At 44.7% G+C, this 16,566-nt stretch overlaps 1 protein-coding gene across 1 annotated transcript; it reads left to right on the forward strand.

Moving 5' to 3' along the window:
• Positions 1 to 5,661: 5,661 nt before the first annotated feature.
• On the forward strand, positions 5,662 to 6,103 carry TMEM100 (transmembrane protein 100). Its single transcript, XM_008950248.1, has one exon. The coding sequence runs from the start codon at positions 5,699 to 5,701 to the stop codon at positions 6,101 to 6,103; it is 405 nt and encodes a 134-aa protein (XP_008948496.1). The 5' UTR covers positions 5,662 to 5,698.
• Positions 6,104 to 16,566: the final 10,463 nt, after the last annotated feature.

Raw genomic sequence — 16,566 nt, forward strand, 5'->3', positions numbered from 1 at the left:
CTCTCGGCGCTGGCCGAGCTGCGGGGTAGGCGTGACGCGCGGTGCTTCACCCCAGGTGTGGCTCTGGCGCTCTAGGACGCCTTTCAAAGTTTTGGGATTTGCAGATAACAGAAGTTTTGTGTGCGGAGGGGTTTGGTTGGCTCCCATCCTACCCTCCAACTACCGTCTGAAGCGTGGAAAAGGTGCGAGAGCTTAAATCGCTGCTAATGGTGTTTTCTAAAAACTTGGTGATGGAAACTTATCGGCATCCCGAGGCGCGGACGGCTGGCGCGGGTGTAAGGGGTTCTTCTCCTGCCCTTGTAGCTCAGGGCCTGATCCTGGAGTCTTGTAAGTACAAATTACAGTTGTGCGTTTCCAGGAGTGTTCACATGGGGAAGAGCTGCGGGATTGTGTTTGGGATTACTGTAGTCTGTTGAATTCCAAGTGAACTCTGTCTCACCTTCAGTGCAGAAGGATTCCTTGTGCTGCTTTCCATAGTCACTTTAATGCAAAGCCATGTGTGAAGCATGAGTGTTATGATCTAATGGCATTTTACATAAGCAAAAAAGGGTGTCTGGAATATTATGCAAGATACAGAGAATCAGTTCCAGAGCCTAAAGGCAGAAAATTTAAAGGTGTCCCCCTGGTTCTGAGTAAAATGCAAAAAGGGGAAAGGATTGTAGCACCTGAGAAATGCCAGCTCTCTGCTCTTGCACAGATACTCGGCGTGTGGGAAGCCTCCTGAGGGAGCACCACACTGAAATGGTTCAGGGGAGGAGGGAAGAAATCCTGTCTATAAGAAGTTGCTCTGTCAGTCAGGTTTTTTTTATAAAGATATTAACTTTAAATAATTACCCAACCTGTCTGTAGTCAAGGACAAGCACAAATAAATTACTAACAGAGCCATTAATCTTTTCAAAGAATGATGCTGGCAGAGTGGCTTAGGGGGGCACGATTGCACTAGGAGGAGTTTTTCAAACGACTGTAACCATGCTTGTCACACCAGTGGAAGCTGACTGCAAGTTAAGTTCAGATGTCTGCTTTTGTTTTCATGTAATTTAGATCATCTAAAGTGTTGTTGTTGTTTTTTTTAATGCATTTCCCTCCTAAACGTTTCAAAAATTTAAACTAATTGCTGTGTGGTGTGCATAAGGATGTAGCCAAGGAGATGAACAAGGAGACTTCTGTATTATTAGCTAACTTCAATAATCAGCTAAATATACTTCAGCTATGTCACAGGTTTATTCCAAGGACCATCTAGAGAACAGCAGCAGTTTGTGCCTGTAAATGTTTGTGTTTGTGAAATGTTAATATGGTCTAAATAACTTGAAAAGAGAAAAAGCCCCTAAAATTTATAATTATCTGAATTTACTCTTATGAACTTATTCTCATCCCTACTTAGGGGTCCTGCTTCGGTGTTGAAATGATCTTCCATAGTCATGCACATATAGAAAGGGAATGTCAAATAAGATTAGCAATGTAAATCTCTGCTGCTTCGGAAGTTTTACCCCGCTGCCTGGTGACTTCCCAGCTGTTTCTGCAGCTGATGACCATTTCCATTGCTCTGCTACCCACAGAGCTGTCACACTGCTCTGCTGCAGCGTCTGACTTGGTCCAATTTGAGTTATGAATCTTGTTTCAAAAGATCTGATAACAGAAATGAACAACAGTAACTGTAATGGACTTAACATTTATTACCGTGAGCTCTTGGGCTCAATTTGCCTTTCTTCTGAGAGGAGTTTGTGGGATTGTATTACTTAGGATTTGTTATAGAATAGATTTAAAAGGGATTTTTATTGGGAGTCATGTTGCCACTGTCAGTTTACAGCTAGAAAAACTGAGGCACAGGGCAATGAAGTAATTTGCTCCAAGGAACTGGAGATGCAGAAGAGACAAAACCCCAAGTACTCTGAGTTGTGATTCACACAGCTGAAATGAACAATAAGAATGAAGTTAAATGAAATTTTTAACTACATGTGAATTATCTTTTTCTGCCTGGCTCTTTCTGGGGGACTTGCCTGGCAACACTCATTGAGATGTCACGTCATCAAGGAAAATGTTACATGGGGCCAGAAATCAGTGGCTGCTGCCAAGAAAAAGGCAGAAACCACTAGGAGAGCCAGAGGGAGAACATCTCCCGCTTCAGTTAGGCTGGGAGCAGGACTCAGCGTACGCCGGGAGCTTTTCCATGCAGGTCTGCTCTTAAAGAGCTGAAAAATATCCAACAACTTTTCTTGTAGGAAACTTCCATGCTAGAATATTGTCACCTCCAACTCATCATTCAGCAACATCTGACACTTCAAAGCCTGGAGCAGGTCTTACTGCTGCATGACTCTGCCTTGAATTGGCACATGAGACATCTTAAGCAGTCCTCCTCTGCTTGCTGAGCCAAGGGATTTGTTACGATGGACTTCTCATGGACCTGGTAGGTGTGCATGCTGATAGATTTCATGTCTTTTCCATAAATCTCAGCTTACACTTACTAGCGGGTAAGACATTTCTTTCCTGTTTATCCAGTGTTAGCAACAGGTTGCCACAGAAAGATTCCTCCTCCAAGTCAAAGTAGCTCCTTAAGATGGCACTTCTAGTATGATTAGTGAAAGGATGCTGCTGTTGCCGGGTATCTTTGCCTAAATTTCTTACCCTGAAACTTGAACCAAGTCACCTGTTGGCGTAAGTCAGAAGTGACTTTGCTGGCAATGAGGATCTAGTGCCCTATTTTCTAGGGCTGAATACCTTTACTCACCCTTCAAATAGGTCCTGTTGTTTATTTAACTTATGATATTTCAACAGAGGTTTGTTTATTTGTTTTATATCAGTGCTTGTCTGCTTCCATCCTGTTGCAGACAAGAACTGTACTACTCAGAAATCAACAGGTATTTTGCCATTGACTTAATTTTGGTAGTTTAGGAGATTTAAAAAAAAATATTCATTTTGACTGTATAAATGTATCTTCTTTCTACATCAGTCTCTGTACAGGATGTCTAAAAAAATCAGTGCTCATTGGGGATGTATCTGAAGCAGACAGACAAGGGCTTTAGAGACAGGAGTAAATATACTTACACTGAATGTTACAGTTTTATCAGAATAATCATGTTTATTATGAGTCCATTCCAAAGCCTTTTCAAGCTATTGGGAAGTTTCATTATTTCTGTGACTGTTAGAGAATATTTGGACTTTTGGATAGTTATTAGAATATATTTGGAACTAAGAGATTTTATATGGTTAATTTTTTCCCTCCCTCAAGTTTAATAATAAAATGTTGAACAAATTGAATATGGCTAATGGTAAGATGAAAAAAAAAGGTGACATTTGGGGACCACATTCTCCCATAGTGCTGAACTTCTGTAACATTTTGTGAAGAAATAATGCAGCAACGGAATGGCACCAGTGTGAGTCTCACTGTCACATAAGTCATTAATAAAAATGCAGAACTTGGGCTCAAATCCATTTGGGGACAGATGGATGGCACTTTAGAGCAACTCCATGGCCTTCTTGGGCTCTCACAACTCATAAAAGGTGCTTAATCATGATTTATTGTGATTTGAAGGGCAAAGCAACAGAACCTAGGAGAACCTAAGATATGTAAGGCAGATATATTTGCTTTATCTGATAAACCCTGATCACATCCCCTTCCTGCCCTTAGGGTTACCAAGTACCTTCACAGAAACACACAGAACCATGGAATGGTTGTGGTTGGAAGGGACCTGTGGAGGTCATCTGGTCCACTCCCCATCCCTCTCAAGCAGGGTCACCTACAGAAGTCTGCCCAGAACTGTCCAGAGAGGTTTTGAATATCAGCATAGATGGAGACTCCAAAACTTCGCTGGGCAACCTGTTCCAGTGCTCAGTCACCCTCAAAGGAAAAATGGTTTCCTGGTGTTCAGAGGGACCCTCCAGTGTTTCAGTTTCTGCCTTTTGCTTCTTGTGTTGTCAGGAGTTGTGCTCAGTGTGTGCTATGTTGTGTTGTGCTCAGCATCATCGTGAGGGAGGGAGATGCTTCTCTGTCTTGTAGCTGCTGAGCCCCTTGCAGGATTGAACCCTGGAGAGAGCTGTGTACAGCAAGATACAGTATTGAGCTGAGCGCTCTTCCTTAGGGCAGTAGAACAAAAACTTTGTCACGCCAGATCTGAACTTTCCTTCTCCCATTAGGGTTCAAGGAAACTCGGATACAAACTCTCTGACTAGGTACAGAGCATAGCCTCTTTTTGTGCTGGTTTAAAAATAGTGAAATCCTCTTTCTTGCGAAACACACGGCCGGTTGTGCGAGGTACTAAGATACAAAACCAAGGGCTCTCCACAATGGACGAATATATCTTAGCAACAAGGGTGGGAGTGGTGGGAAAGGAAAAGGAGAATACAAGTATCTGGCAATTAACTTCCTAGTCACAGATGTGGAGGTGATAAAAGTGATAAAAGCATTACTGCATTGCCAACGCTCTTCCTTGTTCTCTGAGCTGCATGTCATGCTGCTCCTAAGAGCAAAAGCTACGCAGCCCCTGCCAGAGGGTGGTGGAGGAGCCCTGGGAGCTACTGGCAGCAGGAGAGCCTGGTGGTTTCCCAGTGTCCCAGACTTCGTTGTGTGTGGTGGGGTGCAGTGAGTGCACAGCCTGGTCCAGGGCAGCACAGCCACGGTAGCATTGTCAGAGGGTCACTGCAGGGTGGCCCCATGCCACCAGAGTCCCAGGGAGATGGCCAAGGGCTGCCATGGCAGCTGGAGTAGCACAGAGTCCCAGGGTGCCCTTGCCCTGCTCCGGTGTACTCCAGCTCCACAAGCTTATTTTGCCTCATAATGCAGATGCAGCCAGACTGTGTGTGCTGTCTGCAGGACTCAGAGTGTGAATACAATGTGGAGACAGGAGGACATCAACTGACAGTAACTAAGATGAGTGAATATGACCGTAAATCTCCCTCCCACAATACAACATGGATATGGTCTCATGGCGTTATTAAGAGACCTCTTACTTTTGCATTAAGCCAAATTAAAAGGCAAGCTGAAAGGCTGGTATTGATGTTGCTGTAACGGCAGGTTCACCAGCTTTCAGCTGATGTTAGCTGAGTGGAGGGAGCTGTCTTCATCCCCATTCCCCCCACATCCATATCTAGTTATGTCTATTTGAATTGTTTTGCTAAGTAGCTCTTGTGTTGATAAAGGGTTCAGTCCTGTTTTGTGCTGGGCCAGTTCTTGCCCATATTATTATGATGTACACTGGAGCAAATCTGTGTAATGTGTGTGTCTGGGTGTATATATAAAGAAACAGTGTGAAAAAATGTGTGAGCAAGAGTAGAATTTTTAACCAAAACAGCCCGTGAACTTCACCTCCTTGTCAGAAGACATAATACCACTGGAATCTAAGTCACATCCAAAAATACTGACTTTAGGGTGTAACTTAAGGTGGGATTTGGCTCACAGCACTTTAAGACTGGTGTCTTGGTCTGTGACCCTGTTCTTTCTAGCACTTATGCACACGCTGATGACTGCCATAAGAACTGATCCAGATCCTCCACAGTCAGTAGTGTTACAATTAAGCCTGTGCATAAAGCCCTGCAGGGTCAGGGTGTCTGCGTGTTTGCAGTCCTAAGCAGGATACTTCTGTGTCCCCTGTTTGTCACATAAGTTGTGCTTCTTATTTGAACTCATGCTCTTCTCTCCGCAGCGCAATGCGTGCTCAGCAGAGCCTGCTCTAGCCTAAGAACTGACAAAGTCAAGACAATCAAGATGACAAACGAACCTATTAAAGAGATCCTGGGTGCTCCAAAGCATCCTGATTCTGCAGCCACGGAGAAGAGTAATAACAATGACTGTGTGATAACCACCATCCCTCTCGTCAGCGAGTGCCAGCTGACTGCAGCTACAGGGGGAGCAGAGCTCTCCTGTTACCGCTGTACCATTCCCTTCGGCGTGGTTATCCTCATAGCTGGCATCGTGGTCACTGCTGTGGCCTACAGCTTCAATTCCCATGGATCCATCATCTCGGTGTTCGGATTAGTCCTCTTGTCATCGGGACTCCTTTTGCTGGCTTCTAGTGCAGTGTGCTGGAAAATCAGGCAACAGAACAAGAAAGCAAAGAGGCGGGAGAGCCAGACGGCGCTTGTGGCAAATCAGCGAACCTTGTTTGGTTAAAGACAACCAAGAGAAGGCTGGCCAGAAGACAGAACCTTTGTAAGTCAACTTGACTATTTATCAATGGGAGAGAGTGCAGGTTTTAATTTAACTTTGGAAATGAACTGAAATGAAAATGGAATGGATTAAGAAATACTCTTAAAAACTCTGCAAGTGCTCTTAATATTTTTCTTACTGCGGTCTTGATAGTGATTCCTTCCCAGACAGAGGAAAAAACATTTTTTCCTTCACAGAAAACCATGTCAACTTAACTGCAATCACCATGACTATGTTCTCCAACATGCTGGGAGATCATGTTGGGAAAGGAACTTGTGAGAACTAAGAAAATAATGGGAACTGATTTGAAACGCCAGAGATCTCCTTAAAATACACACTGTGACATTTGACCAAGGGAGAAGTCAGCATTTGAAGTGACTACAAGCTTATGGCCAGATTGGGACTTAAATCTTAGTTAAAAAAAAAAAGGCAAAAAAAAGCAATAGCAACAGAACACACTACAGATTGCCCTATAAGCTGATTCTTATATTTTATGTAACCTTCCCTCCCAATATCTGTGGTACTTCCCCCCTTTTTTAAACCAACTAATATTAATATTGTTTTACTATTGAATAGAAATAGGTAGAACTTTGTAATTATCTTGTCTAACCTAAGTAACGAGGTATGATTACAGCTTAAAACATGCGACTCTTTTTTGTAAATAGAAGTGGTCAGGTTTAGCACTTTTGATTATTTTGCTATAAAATTAAAAAGTAAATGTCATTAAAATAATGCTCAGTGCTGCTAGACCTTTAGAAATTTTTTTTTATTGCTATCAAGATAGCTTGTATCTTCAACTTTGACTGCTTTATGAATCTATTTTTGTAGAACAACTTCTGTGACAATAACTGAATGCCTGTACTGCTGATCTTTTCAAAAATTCCCCGTAGTCTATGGATTTTGGTTTGATAGCCCATCCCTCTTGCAGCTTGATTAACAACTCGATGATTGGAAAATCTTGACGGTCCATTCTGCAGACACTTCCTGGCATAGTCAGTTTTAGACACAGCTATTAATAATTGCTTGTGGAAGCAAAGTCATCTGTGTAGAAAGCTGAACGAGCTTTGGGATTACAAATCTTTACAAAAAGCAAGTGCCAGGTGTCCCCCATGCTTGCCTGATGTGTTTGATTCTGTAACTCTTCTATAACTCTGTTCTAGAGGTTTTCTAATTTTTCTCAGGTAATCAATAATTGCGGGACTGGTCCCAAACTCAAGGAATCCAGAACATTATTTCTCCATCTATATCTTGAAGGATAAATGCTGCTGAGCCAAGTCACAGAACTCTACCCCAGCAGGTGCGCGGGTGTCAGAAGGCAGAGGGGATGCACGGAGTCTTTCTCTTGTTTTTTTCCCCCTCTCTCTGTTTTTTTTCCCCTTGCTTTCTCCAGGCTCAGAAGGGCTGGATGTGATTTTCCCTTTCCACTGCTGCAGCAAGCGAGGCCTGTGCTCGTGTGCCTCCTCTTTGCCCTCTGGAGCCTCTGGCACCCAGGACGGCGGTGGCGAGGAGAGCCCCCGGCAGGTCGCCCCGAGCCCTGCGCTCCTCCCGCTGACCCCAGCCGGGCGTGCTGCCTCAGGTGCCGCCTTTGCCTCTGCCGGCCGTGGCTTAAGCTTGTTGCATCCATAACTTAGCCCCGAATTTGCAGAGTGCACTCCGTGTTTTAAATAGCGCGAGGCGTGTGTATGGAGGGCGTGTTTGGAGTCACTATTTGCGTTGCCACTCTCCGTGGTTACCAGACGCTATAATAGAATCACTTGCATCAGAGGAAAGCTGACAACACATTTTAGCACTTCCATGGCCCTAACTTAATCACGGCAGGAAGCTTTCCTGCTGCTAGGAGAACATGTTGCGTCACCAGAACATCTGACACCGGTGTCTAATGTCAATCACTTTGCTTAAGGTCATTAAAAATATTAGGGTGTCCCCTTACGATGTACAGGTTTTGCATGAGTGACAATTCAGGGGAAATGCATAGCATGATAAATAATGGAACAGGTGGACTAAAGTGGTGTCTTTCCTGTTTAAAAATGAGAAACGTGATTGACATTAGCAAAGCTGGATAAGCTAAATGGGGCTGTTTATTTTTTTTTCCCCTGGGAATACAATAGGTTTTTTGACTCCTTCCCCCTCCCCATTTCTTTTTCCTCAGTGGAATTTTGCGGGTGGCCGAGGAGAGAATTGCAGGGGCTGTAGAGATGCAGTGATTCCCACTGCACACGTGTAGCAGCTCAGCCCTGTTTTCCCTGGCTGAGCCCAGAGCAGAAGCAGGCTGGTGCTCTCCTCAGCAGTCTTTGCTGTGCATGGCTCCTCCCTTCACCCTCGCTTGATACCGGTGAGCTGGCATGCGGCGTGTGGGAGGGAAGTAGAGCTGCAAGGTGAGGCTCTGCCCCAAGTCAAAAGAAAGGCCAAACTCAGTGGAATGGAGGCAGTGGGCTTTGGGGAGCAGATTTTTTTCAGGAAAGATAAATAACAATGAGTAAGATTTGCTCTGCTGCTACTAGAGGAGATTTCTATTCCCTTATCTCTGCTGTCTTTTATATTTGCACTGCATGAACAAGGACACGGCAGAGTGCCTGCACCCCCCTCTGCCTGGCTCAGAGTGGGGCTTCCAGCGTTAAGCAGCTCATACTGGGTGACAGAGAGCACTGCAGTGACCCTGCACATGATCCCCCAGAGCAGCAACGCTTCAGATACACCACATGGTGTCCTGTCGTGCTGGCTAACAGACAGCCTGCAAGGCCTCCAGGTAACGTGGGGCTGCCAGAGCACACGCTGCTGAGCTCAGCAGCATCGGCTCCATCCTACTGAGACAAGGAACGCACACAAGCATCTTCCTATCAAGCGCTGGGTAAAAGTCCGTGCAGGAATTCGCTCTTGTTTGGCCTTTATTCAGAGAACTAAAGTTGTAACTTTACAGGAAGGAATTCCAGCACCTGGTCCTGGTGTCCCACAGGAACAGAGGTTGTTAACAGTTTAGTCAGACACCTCACGTTGTTGAAGATGGTTTCACATGTTTCATCACTAAATTGCCACATGACCTTAGAAGCTGGCGCAGACCTCTCCACCATGATTTGTGTGCACTGATTTATGAGACAGTCTGAGGTAGCAGTAGCATCTTTTCTGAATGATGAAAGATGACATTCAACAGAAGGTTTATAGTCTAAATTTCTTATTGCAAATCTACATACTACAGATATTTTCATTTTCATTACTAGCCTCTCTCTCCCTTCACCCTTTGTCCTGGCTCCACCACAGGAACAATATATTCTTTTTAGCCCTTAAAACCCGGTCATTCTGGGAGAGGTGCTACATGACTTCAGTGTGGCAGGCTTAAGGACTCATTTCTCCAGAAAACTGTGATATTGTTAGATCCAACATATTTTTTACAAGGACATATTCACAATGCTTTTACGAGGGACAACCACCTTGAACTGGTCAGCTACAAACAGCAAAATTTCTGCTTTGGCTTTAGAACCCTGTGACCTGATCTAGATTGATTTGGAGTTTCATGCCTGGAGGCTGGGTCATGCAACCACCAAGTCTTTGATGCAAAGCCATTTGGGGCTCGACTGTTGATGTTTGGTGTTTCTTGTGGGAACCTGAGATGCAGAAGTCAGCCTGGCGGATGCAACCCTGTGGAGATCACAATGACTTCCCAGTTCAGAAACACCTTCCCTTCTGGTGTGAAAAGGCTTTGAATGTGACAAATGGTATTTCGGTTCTGGGAGAGGTTGGGCGGGAGGTGATGCAAATTTTATTGTCACAATTGCTTGTCTCTCCCTTCCTGAAAGCTCTGGCAGCTCTGTGCAAGCAGAATTGCCCTCACAAGGATAGAAAATTATCTAATAGGGGAATTGCGCTGGTGCACCGGGCAAATGTTACAGGGATCTTAAATAATAATTTCAAAACCTAAGCACAGGAAATTGTGTCTGTAACTACACCCTGTATTGCTATTGTACACAAAGCTAGTTATAGCCTGGGACAGTATTTTAAAATAATAATCAGTTTGGTATGACAATGGTTAGTATTAGTTCAAGTCATAACGCCCGGTTTATGATTCCCCAGTCCCTTACCGTGTCTTGTTTTGTACGTGACTGGGGTGCTAATACCATCGTTTGCCAGATTTAGGGGAAAACAAAAAAAAAGAGAGAGAGAAAGGTTAGTTTCATGGGCTTGTGTCAAGAATTAAGTTTCTCTGCCTTGGACACGTGGGAGAGCTCCTGTTTCCAAACAACACATGTACAATATGACTGCAGCTCTACAAAACAGGAACCAGGCTCTGAGTGTGGAATGAAGAAAGGCCTGAGAGTCCATCAGGACCTGGGAGGCTCAGCCCAGGAACAAGCCATCTGGAATATCCCATATTCTTGCCTCAGCTTTGCTTGTCCAGAGTCAAAATCCGGCTACTGGTCCTTCAGTATCTGAGATGGAAGTTGTTGCATATTATTAGCAGGTTTCACCTGATTTGTTTTCACCATGGGACTCCAAATAAGAAAAGCAGGACAATATTGGCAGCCATCATTTTGCATATGTATTTCCAAGATCTCTGATGCCTTTAGGTTGTAGGATGTTTTAGCTATATCAGTATAAATCTGTGTCAATTACAAAGGGCTTTTATACATAAAAGTACATTAACATATTAAAAATTGCACTTTATGATGTGAAAATTTATATAAATCCTGGCAAAATTCTATATGTAGACTAAATCTTAAGGGCCAAACCGTATAGGAGAACAATGGTCTTAAACTGCAGAATCAACTTGAATTTTTGGCTTTTATTCAGGTTGTTGATGTCACTATTAACATGACAGAGGACCTAATCCTTCCTTTTGTGAGTAGCCAGTTGGAGTCCTATTGTCCTAATTCATGTATCCAGAAATTTGCATTTGTGAAAGCATGGCATTTTTTAAAAACACTCCTTATTTTTTTTGTTCACTTTCACTTCTTAACTCTTCTGTGCTTTCTAGAATAAGAGGAAAAAAAGGTATCAAACTTTAAAAGCAAAGAGGAAAAGAGGAAATAAAGATGAGAACACACAACAGCAAATGTTGAACACTGCATAAGGTCATGGAGGGATAGTAGAGCTTTACACAAGTGCCTTGCTGAAAGACAGAGACTTTTAAAGATTTGTAAGTCTTGTTTCTGATCCATCCTTGGCTGTATCCTTAGTTTCATTCTTACAAAATGCCTGAAGTCCCCAAGTTAACATCAGTCTTAGAACTCACCTCATATTTCTCCTCTTTCTCTGTTTCCCAGGAACCAGTTAGCTCAGCTAAAGGCCGAAGTTTAATTCCTTCCCATCTTTTGCAATCTGACTGAAATCAAATAGCCATTTGGGATTTGCAGAGACAGTGCCCTGTGGTTTTGTAAGTTACAAGGCACTCGGTATACTCTTGAAGAAGTATGTGCTATATGGAGGTAAAGATTTCTGTACTGCAGCAAGAGATGTCAGTGAATAATCTATTTAAAAAAAAAAGAACACGAGAGCAGCCCTTCCCCACCCCTTCTCAGCCACATTCCCTTTCAATCTGAAGGCCCGAGTTTGTGAATAGAGTTAACAGCTTTCCTGGAAAACTGGCCCATGACATTATTTCCTTGTGAACTCCATCCACCTGTCATGTTAGGGCTTGGTGCGACGCCAGCACTGGCAGGAAATAATAGGCAGCAGGATGCTGGTGTGTGTCGATGGCCCTGACCCTCCCATTCCTGAACATGAATAAGCTTGGGGCTCACCCGGCGTCCCAGCAGCGGCTCCCGGGCCCGCAGGAGCGCATGGGCGGGAGGCACAGCCGCTAAAACAACATCCAGCCCGCCGAGCGCAGCAGCAGAGCGCCTGGGAAGAGAGGGTGTCACATTCTCCTGCCTGCTGCTCTTTGTTCTGTGCCTCTGCTCTGCTGTGCCAGCGCAGTACAATGGCTGCTTCACAAAGAAAAGAAAGTACAAAGTAAGCCTGCGTGTGAATTAGCTGAGATTCCCCAAAAGAACACAAAAGCTTCCTTGAACAACTTTCACCGCTTCTTGAGGGAAATGAGCTGGCAAGGGAACATAAGCTATCGGCTCAGAATGGTCTGCACATGGCTTTCTCCTGCACCACTGTCCCTGGGAAAGGTAAATCATTTCAGTGTTTAGCAGGACAAACTCCTGGGAGATTAAACGGTGAGTTAGGGGAGCCCAAATCATCCCTTGAATGAGACCTGGGCTCGATTTGTGACACAATGCAAACTGAAGTACACGTTCCCCAAAAGCATCCCCTTGTTGATCTGTGTGGTTGGGATCCCCAAATCTTTCACAGGCATTGGGCAGAGATGCAGAGAGGATAGGAAGAGTTCTCATTCTCACTTTCCACTCTGCATGTGACAAAATCTGTTTAGGTGCTCATATGACAATTCTTCTCTGAGGTACTTGGAGTATTGATCTGGAATAGTGTTGCTTTTGCTCCTCATGTCAAAGCTGTAGGAGATAGCTGTGCTTTCCTGAGGGACGTCTCACTTTTAAACCCAAAGCTACCAGTCCATTTTTAGATATCTGTTCTGTATTGGTCAAAAAAAAGAAGGAGAAAAAAGATCATATAAACACACACATACATATGATTTTTTTACTACACTTAGGGGCAAACAGCCTGAGATATGCGTCCTTATAATGCTTGCAGCATAAAAATGCACTCCCCCAAAGGAAGCTTCTTCCCAGGACTGGTGGCCCAGAGCCAGAATAATTGCTGGAAGGGCCGGGCATGTTGGGGCTGCAGCTGAAATGAAAGTTTGTCTGTAAGCCAGTGCTCAGCACCTCCCCACTCCCTTTGCACTTTGATGGTTAAGAAGCGTCTGATCCCGCAAGCTAGCTCTGGCTTCTTGTGGTGAGATGTCTGCTCTTCTGCATCTAGCCATAATCATTTTTCCTCATTCACCATGTAATGGAAGAGCTGAAATCCCAACGTGCTTCGAATCATGTAACCCAAGAGCTCCTCAGCTGAGAGTGCTGGGGTCAGATACAGATACAGAGTCCCTGTGAGCAGGCCTAGTCCCCTGGAATCGATGGGGTATGTTTCGTATGACCATCTGTGTTGCCACTTCTGTTTTGTTTTTAGCTAGACAGAGACAAAGAAAATTTCATTCTTTGCCTACCAACTGACGGTGCTTCAAAGAACGACCTCTGCTATCACACAGGCAAAGGGCTTTTCAGCCATCACTCTGGCTTGTAACTACATTTGTGTAGAAACATCCTGATCACTCAGCCATCTCCTTATAAATAGTTTTCATAAGAAAGTCCAATGACTGGATCAATTGTTGCCTCATCTGGAACAAAACCGGTAAGGCTTACATTTAATGAAATCCAGGCTTGAATCAAACCAGCCTGTCACCCTTTACCCTTTCTGCCCAAAACCAAAACTGCACAAGTGAATAATGTTCCTGCACAGAGACCAGAAAGACGGACGGTCAGCTTACCGCTAACATTTCAGCTCTTGCAATATGAGTGGTTAAGTGCAATAGGACCAACACCTCCATTTGCCTTTTAGAATTATACCAAACAAACAAACAGCAACCTAGAAAACAAGCTTTGTTCCCTTGGCAAAAATATCTCAATTCCTCCATCACAGCAGCTGGGACATGACAGACATCATAGTCACAACTGCCACTGCTTCCAAGTATTGTGAAAGATGTAAGTAAACCACCAGTGTTGGGCACAGCATTCACAGCACGTTCATTGCCTCGCTTAAGTTCTACCCCACTGTCTGCTGAGGTCAGTGGGGCTAAGATAGCTTTTCTGAGCAGCCACCTCTTCCTCACTGTAGCCCAAGCTGCTTGATCAGGCCAGGCAGGACTAGAGGGACTTATCTCCAGACACAGAAAAGCGTGGTTGCACTGTAAAGTGACCAGAAGTGAAAGCATCAAGTCTGGAGCTCAGGACAGGACAAAAAAAAAAAAAAAATCAGGAAGAATCCATGTGCACGTGTGTTTTGCAGATACTAATGTTTAAGCAGAGGTAAATATGCCAGAGAAATACCAAAGCACATTGGCAACCAGCTTGGAAAGGCTTTTGCTGTTTCTACTCATGATGTGTCTGTCCCCTGGCTAGATAAAGGGCTTTGTTTTGCTTGGTATAAAGCAGATGACAGTCAGGAGATTGGGGCTCCACACAGTGTTGCTGGACAGCCTGGAGCATCTGATGAATCACAGCATGTTGTTGCTAATGCACTTCTGGCAGTGGCTTTGTGGGACTTCAGGGGAACTGGTGGTTAGATCATTTCCCATGGGCCACCAACTGGGGACTCAATCAGGTGGTATCAACTTTCACTCTGGTCAAAATGGTCAATAAAACACATTCCCGTGGTGGTGGTAAAACCATTTGTGCTTCTGTTGAAGAATTACTACTGAGTCACCTTTGTCATACAACAAGCTCTTTCCAGTCAGAGCTGAAAGAATTAAAACTGGTGCCAGAACTGGCCATTACTAAACAACACAACTGCACAGAAGTTGGCAGAGAGACCTTCCCCTACACAGGCAGTTGTGTTCTACAGCCACCCTGGATCTCAGCACTTTTCCAAAACTTTGCAGTGTTTTTGTAGGACTCAGATCTCTTAACCCAGTAATTTTATGTGTATTTTCTGTTAGCTTCAATGACCAGCAAATACAACCCATGGCTGTGCAGGACCGAGCCAGGTGCTAAGGAGGAACCGGTACACGCGTGGCCCCGTTTCCCATGACAAGGGTGAGCAGCAGCTGCCTGCCGCTGCTGTGCCAAGCTCTGTGTGCAGGTCCTGCAGGTCTGATGTCTCCTGTGTCCCGGAGTCACGGTGACATCGCTGTCCAGGGCCGCCCTCGGTGCCGCAGCCGCCCCGGGCCCCTCCGAGCCGCCCGCGGACCGGCTGCGGTATTTCTCAGCGCCATCTGCTGGGGTTTGGTCCGTGTTCGAGGTGTTTGCACGGGCGTTGCACTGCTCGTGGACTCACTCATCCGTCTGGAACAGGCTGCGCGAAGAGGTGTGAAGGGTTTCAAACTGAGGAGAGGGTGAGAAGAACGACTTCAGCCCTGCGGGGCTCCCACGCCTGGCGCTTCCCGACAGTGTCATGACGAGCATGTTGCCACGCTCCCATGTTTTCATGGTTCTGATCTTTCTTAATTTCCTAGGGTGACAGATTTCCAAATGCTGGAGTTACAGCTGGTCAGAAACCCCCAAGTGAATAGACTTCCGCTGGAAAATGATGATCTGATTAACTCAAGCCATTTCACCGAAATCAGACAGTTCTGTTGCTTATTTATTTTTTACTGGAAACTATCATCATTGTATTTTCTACTGTGTTGTTTGTAAAAAATCAGAAAGAGAAAAATGACACAAAAAATTTTCATTCTGCTGAAATGAAACGTTGTACACATATATGAAAGCTCTAGACCTAAACCCATGCACAGATAAACTCCTGAGACTCGGATTTGCATCCTGATTTGGGAAGAATGAGATCAAGAACAATCCTGGAGTTTTCATGGAATGAAATTCCAGACTGCAAAGAGTTCCAATGCCCAATTTTTACTTCTCTATTCTGTGTTGTTTTGAGAGAAAATAGCTGGACTTGGGAATTTCTTTCTCCCCGTTCCTGTCCATGCACACACTGCTGATACCTCTCTAAGCCCTTGTTCTGCCGGTGCACTCAGCTCAGCTAGGCAGACTGCTGGCAGTTTCAGTTTCCTGTAGCAGAGGCAAACCTTTTGTACTTTTTCCCTTCGGGCAAAAGTTTTCTTTTCCCCAGTGTTAGAAGTGTGCAATGTCTTTCCAGCTGGGAAATGCACGTTGCAGGCAGCGAGGCCAAGTGTACAAAGAGAAAGGAATCTCGGTACAAGTTACGACACCGACATCTGGCATATAGATTTGGTGTCGCCGTCGCCTCCTTTGCTGGACAATGCCCTTGTCCCCAGAGTGAAGTCTTTGTTAAACACTGGAACTCTGCAAATGTGACTGGCATCAGCTCTGCAGAGTACTTGGAGAGAGTTCTCATTTGCACGGATCTGTTGTTTGAAAGAAGTAAAATCTTCTCCTCGGGTCTCTCTAGCATCATGCCCTGAACATCAGGTATTTGGGAAGCCAGCCCCTGTTGTAGAAATCCATAGTCTGAACACAGGACAGCAGAAATCAAGCTGGGCTGAAGAACTGGAGTGAATGAGACAGAGAAATGTTTGGGTGAGAAGTAGTAGTCACAGCCTTGTCTCCAAATAACTGTTGAAAAAAATGGCCAGTTTTTACCCAGGGTTAGGGGGCTGTTTATCAGATTTGGTCACTGTTAACTCCTGATGTTGACACACCATCTGTGGGGGATGATGGCTTTTCCATCTCACTCAGCCACTCGTTTTAGCTACTTTGGGATGGACTAGGTCTGCAGAGGGATCATTAATCACAGGGACAAGTCTGAGAAGGAGCCATGTGAAGGACACCTTGCAAAGT

The sequence above is a fragment of the Merops nubicus genome, unplaced genomic scaffold (genome assembly GCF_000691845.1).
Source record: "Merops nubicus isolate BGI_N331 unplaced genomic scaffold, ASM69184v1 scaffold5522, whole genome shotgun sequence".
Taxonomy (NCBI): domain Eukaryota; kingdom Metazoa; phylum Chordata; class Aves; order Coraciiformes; family Meropidae; genus Merops; species Merops nubicus.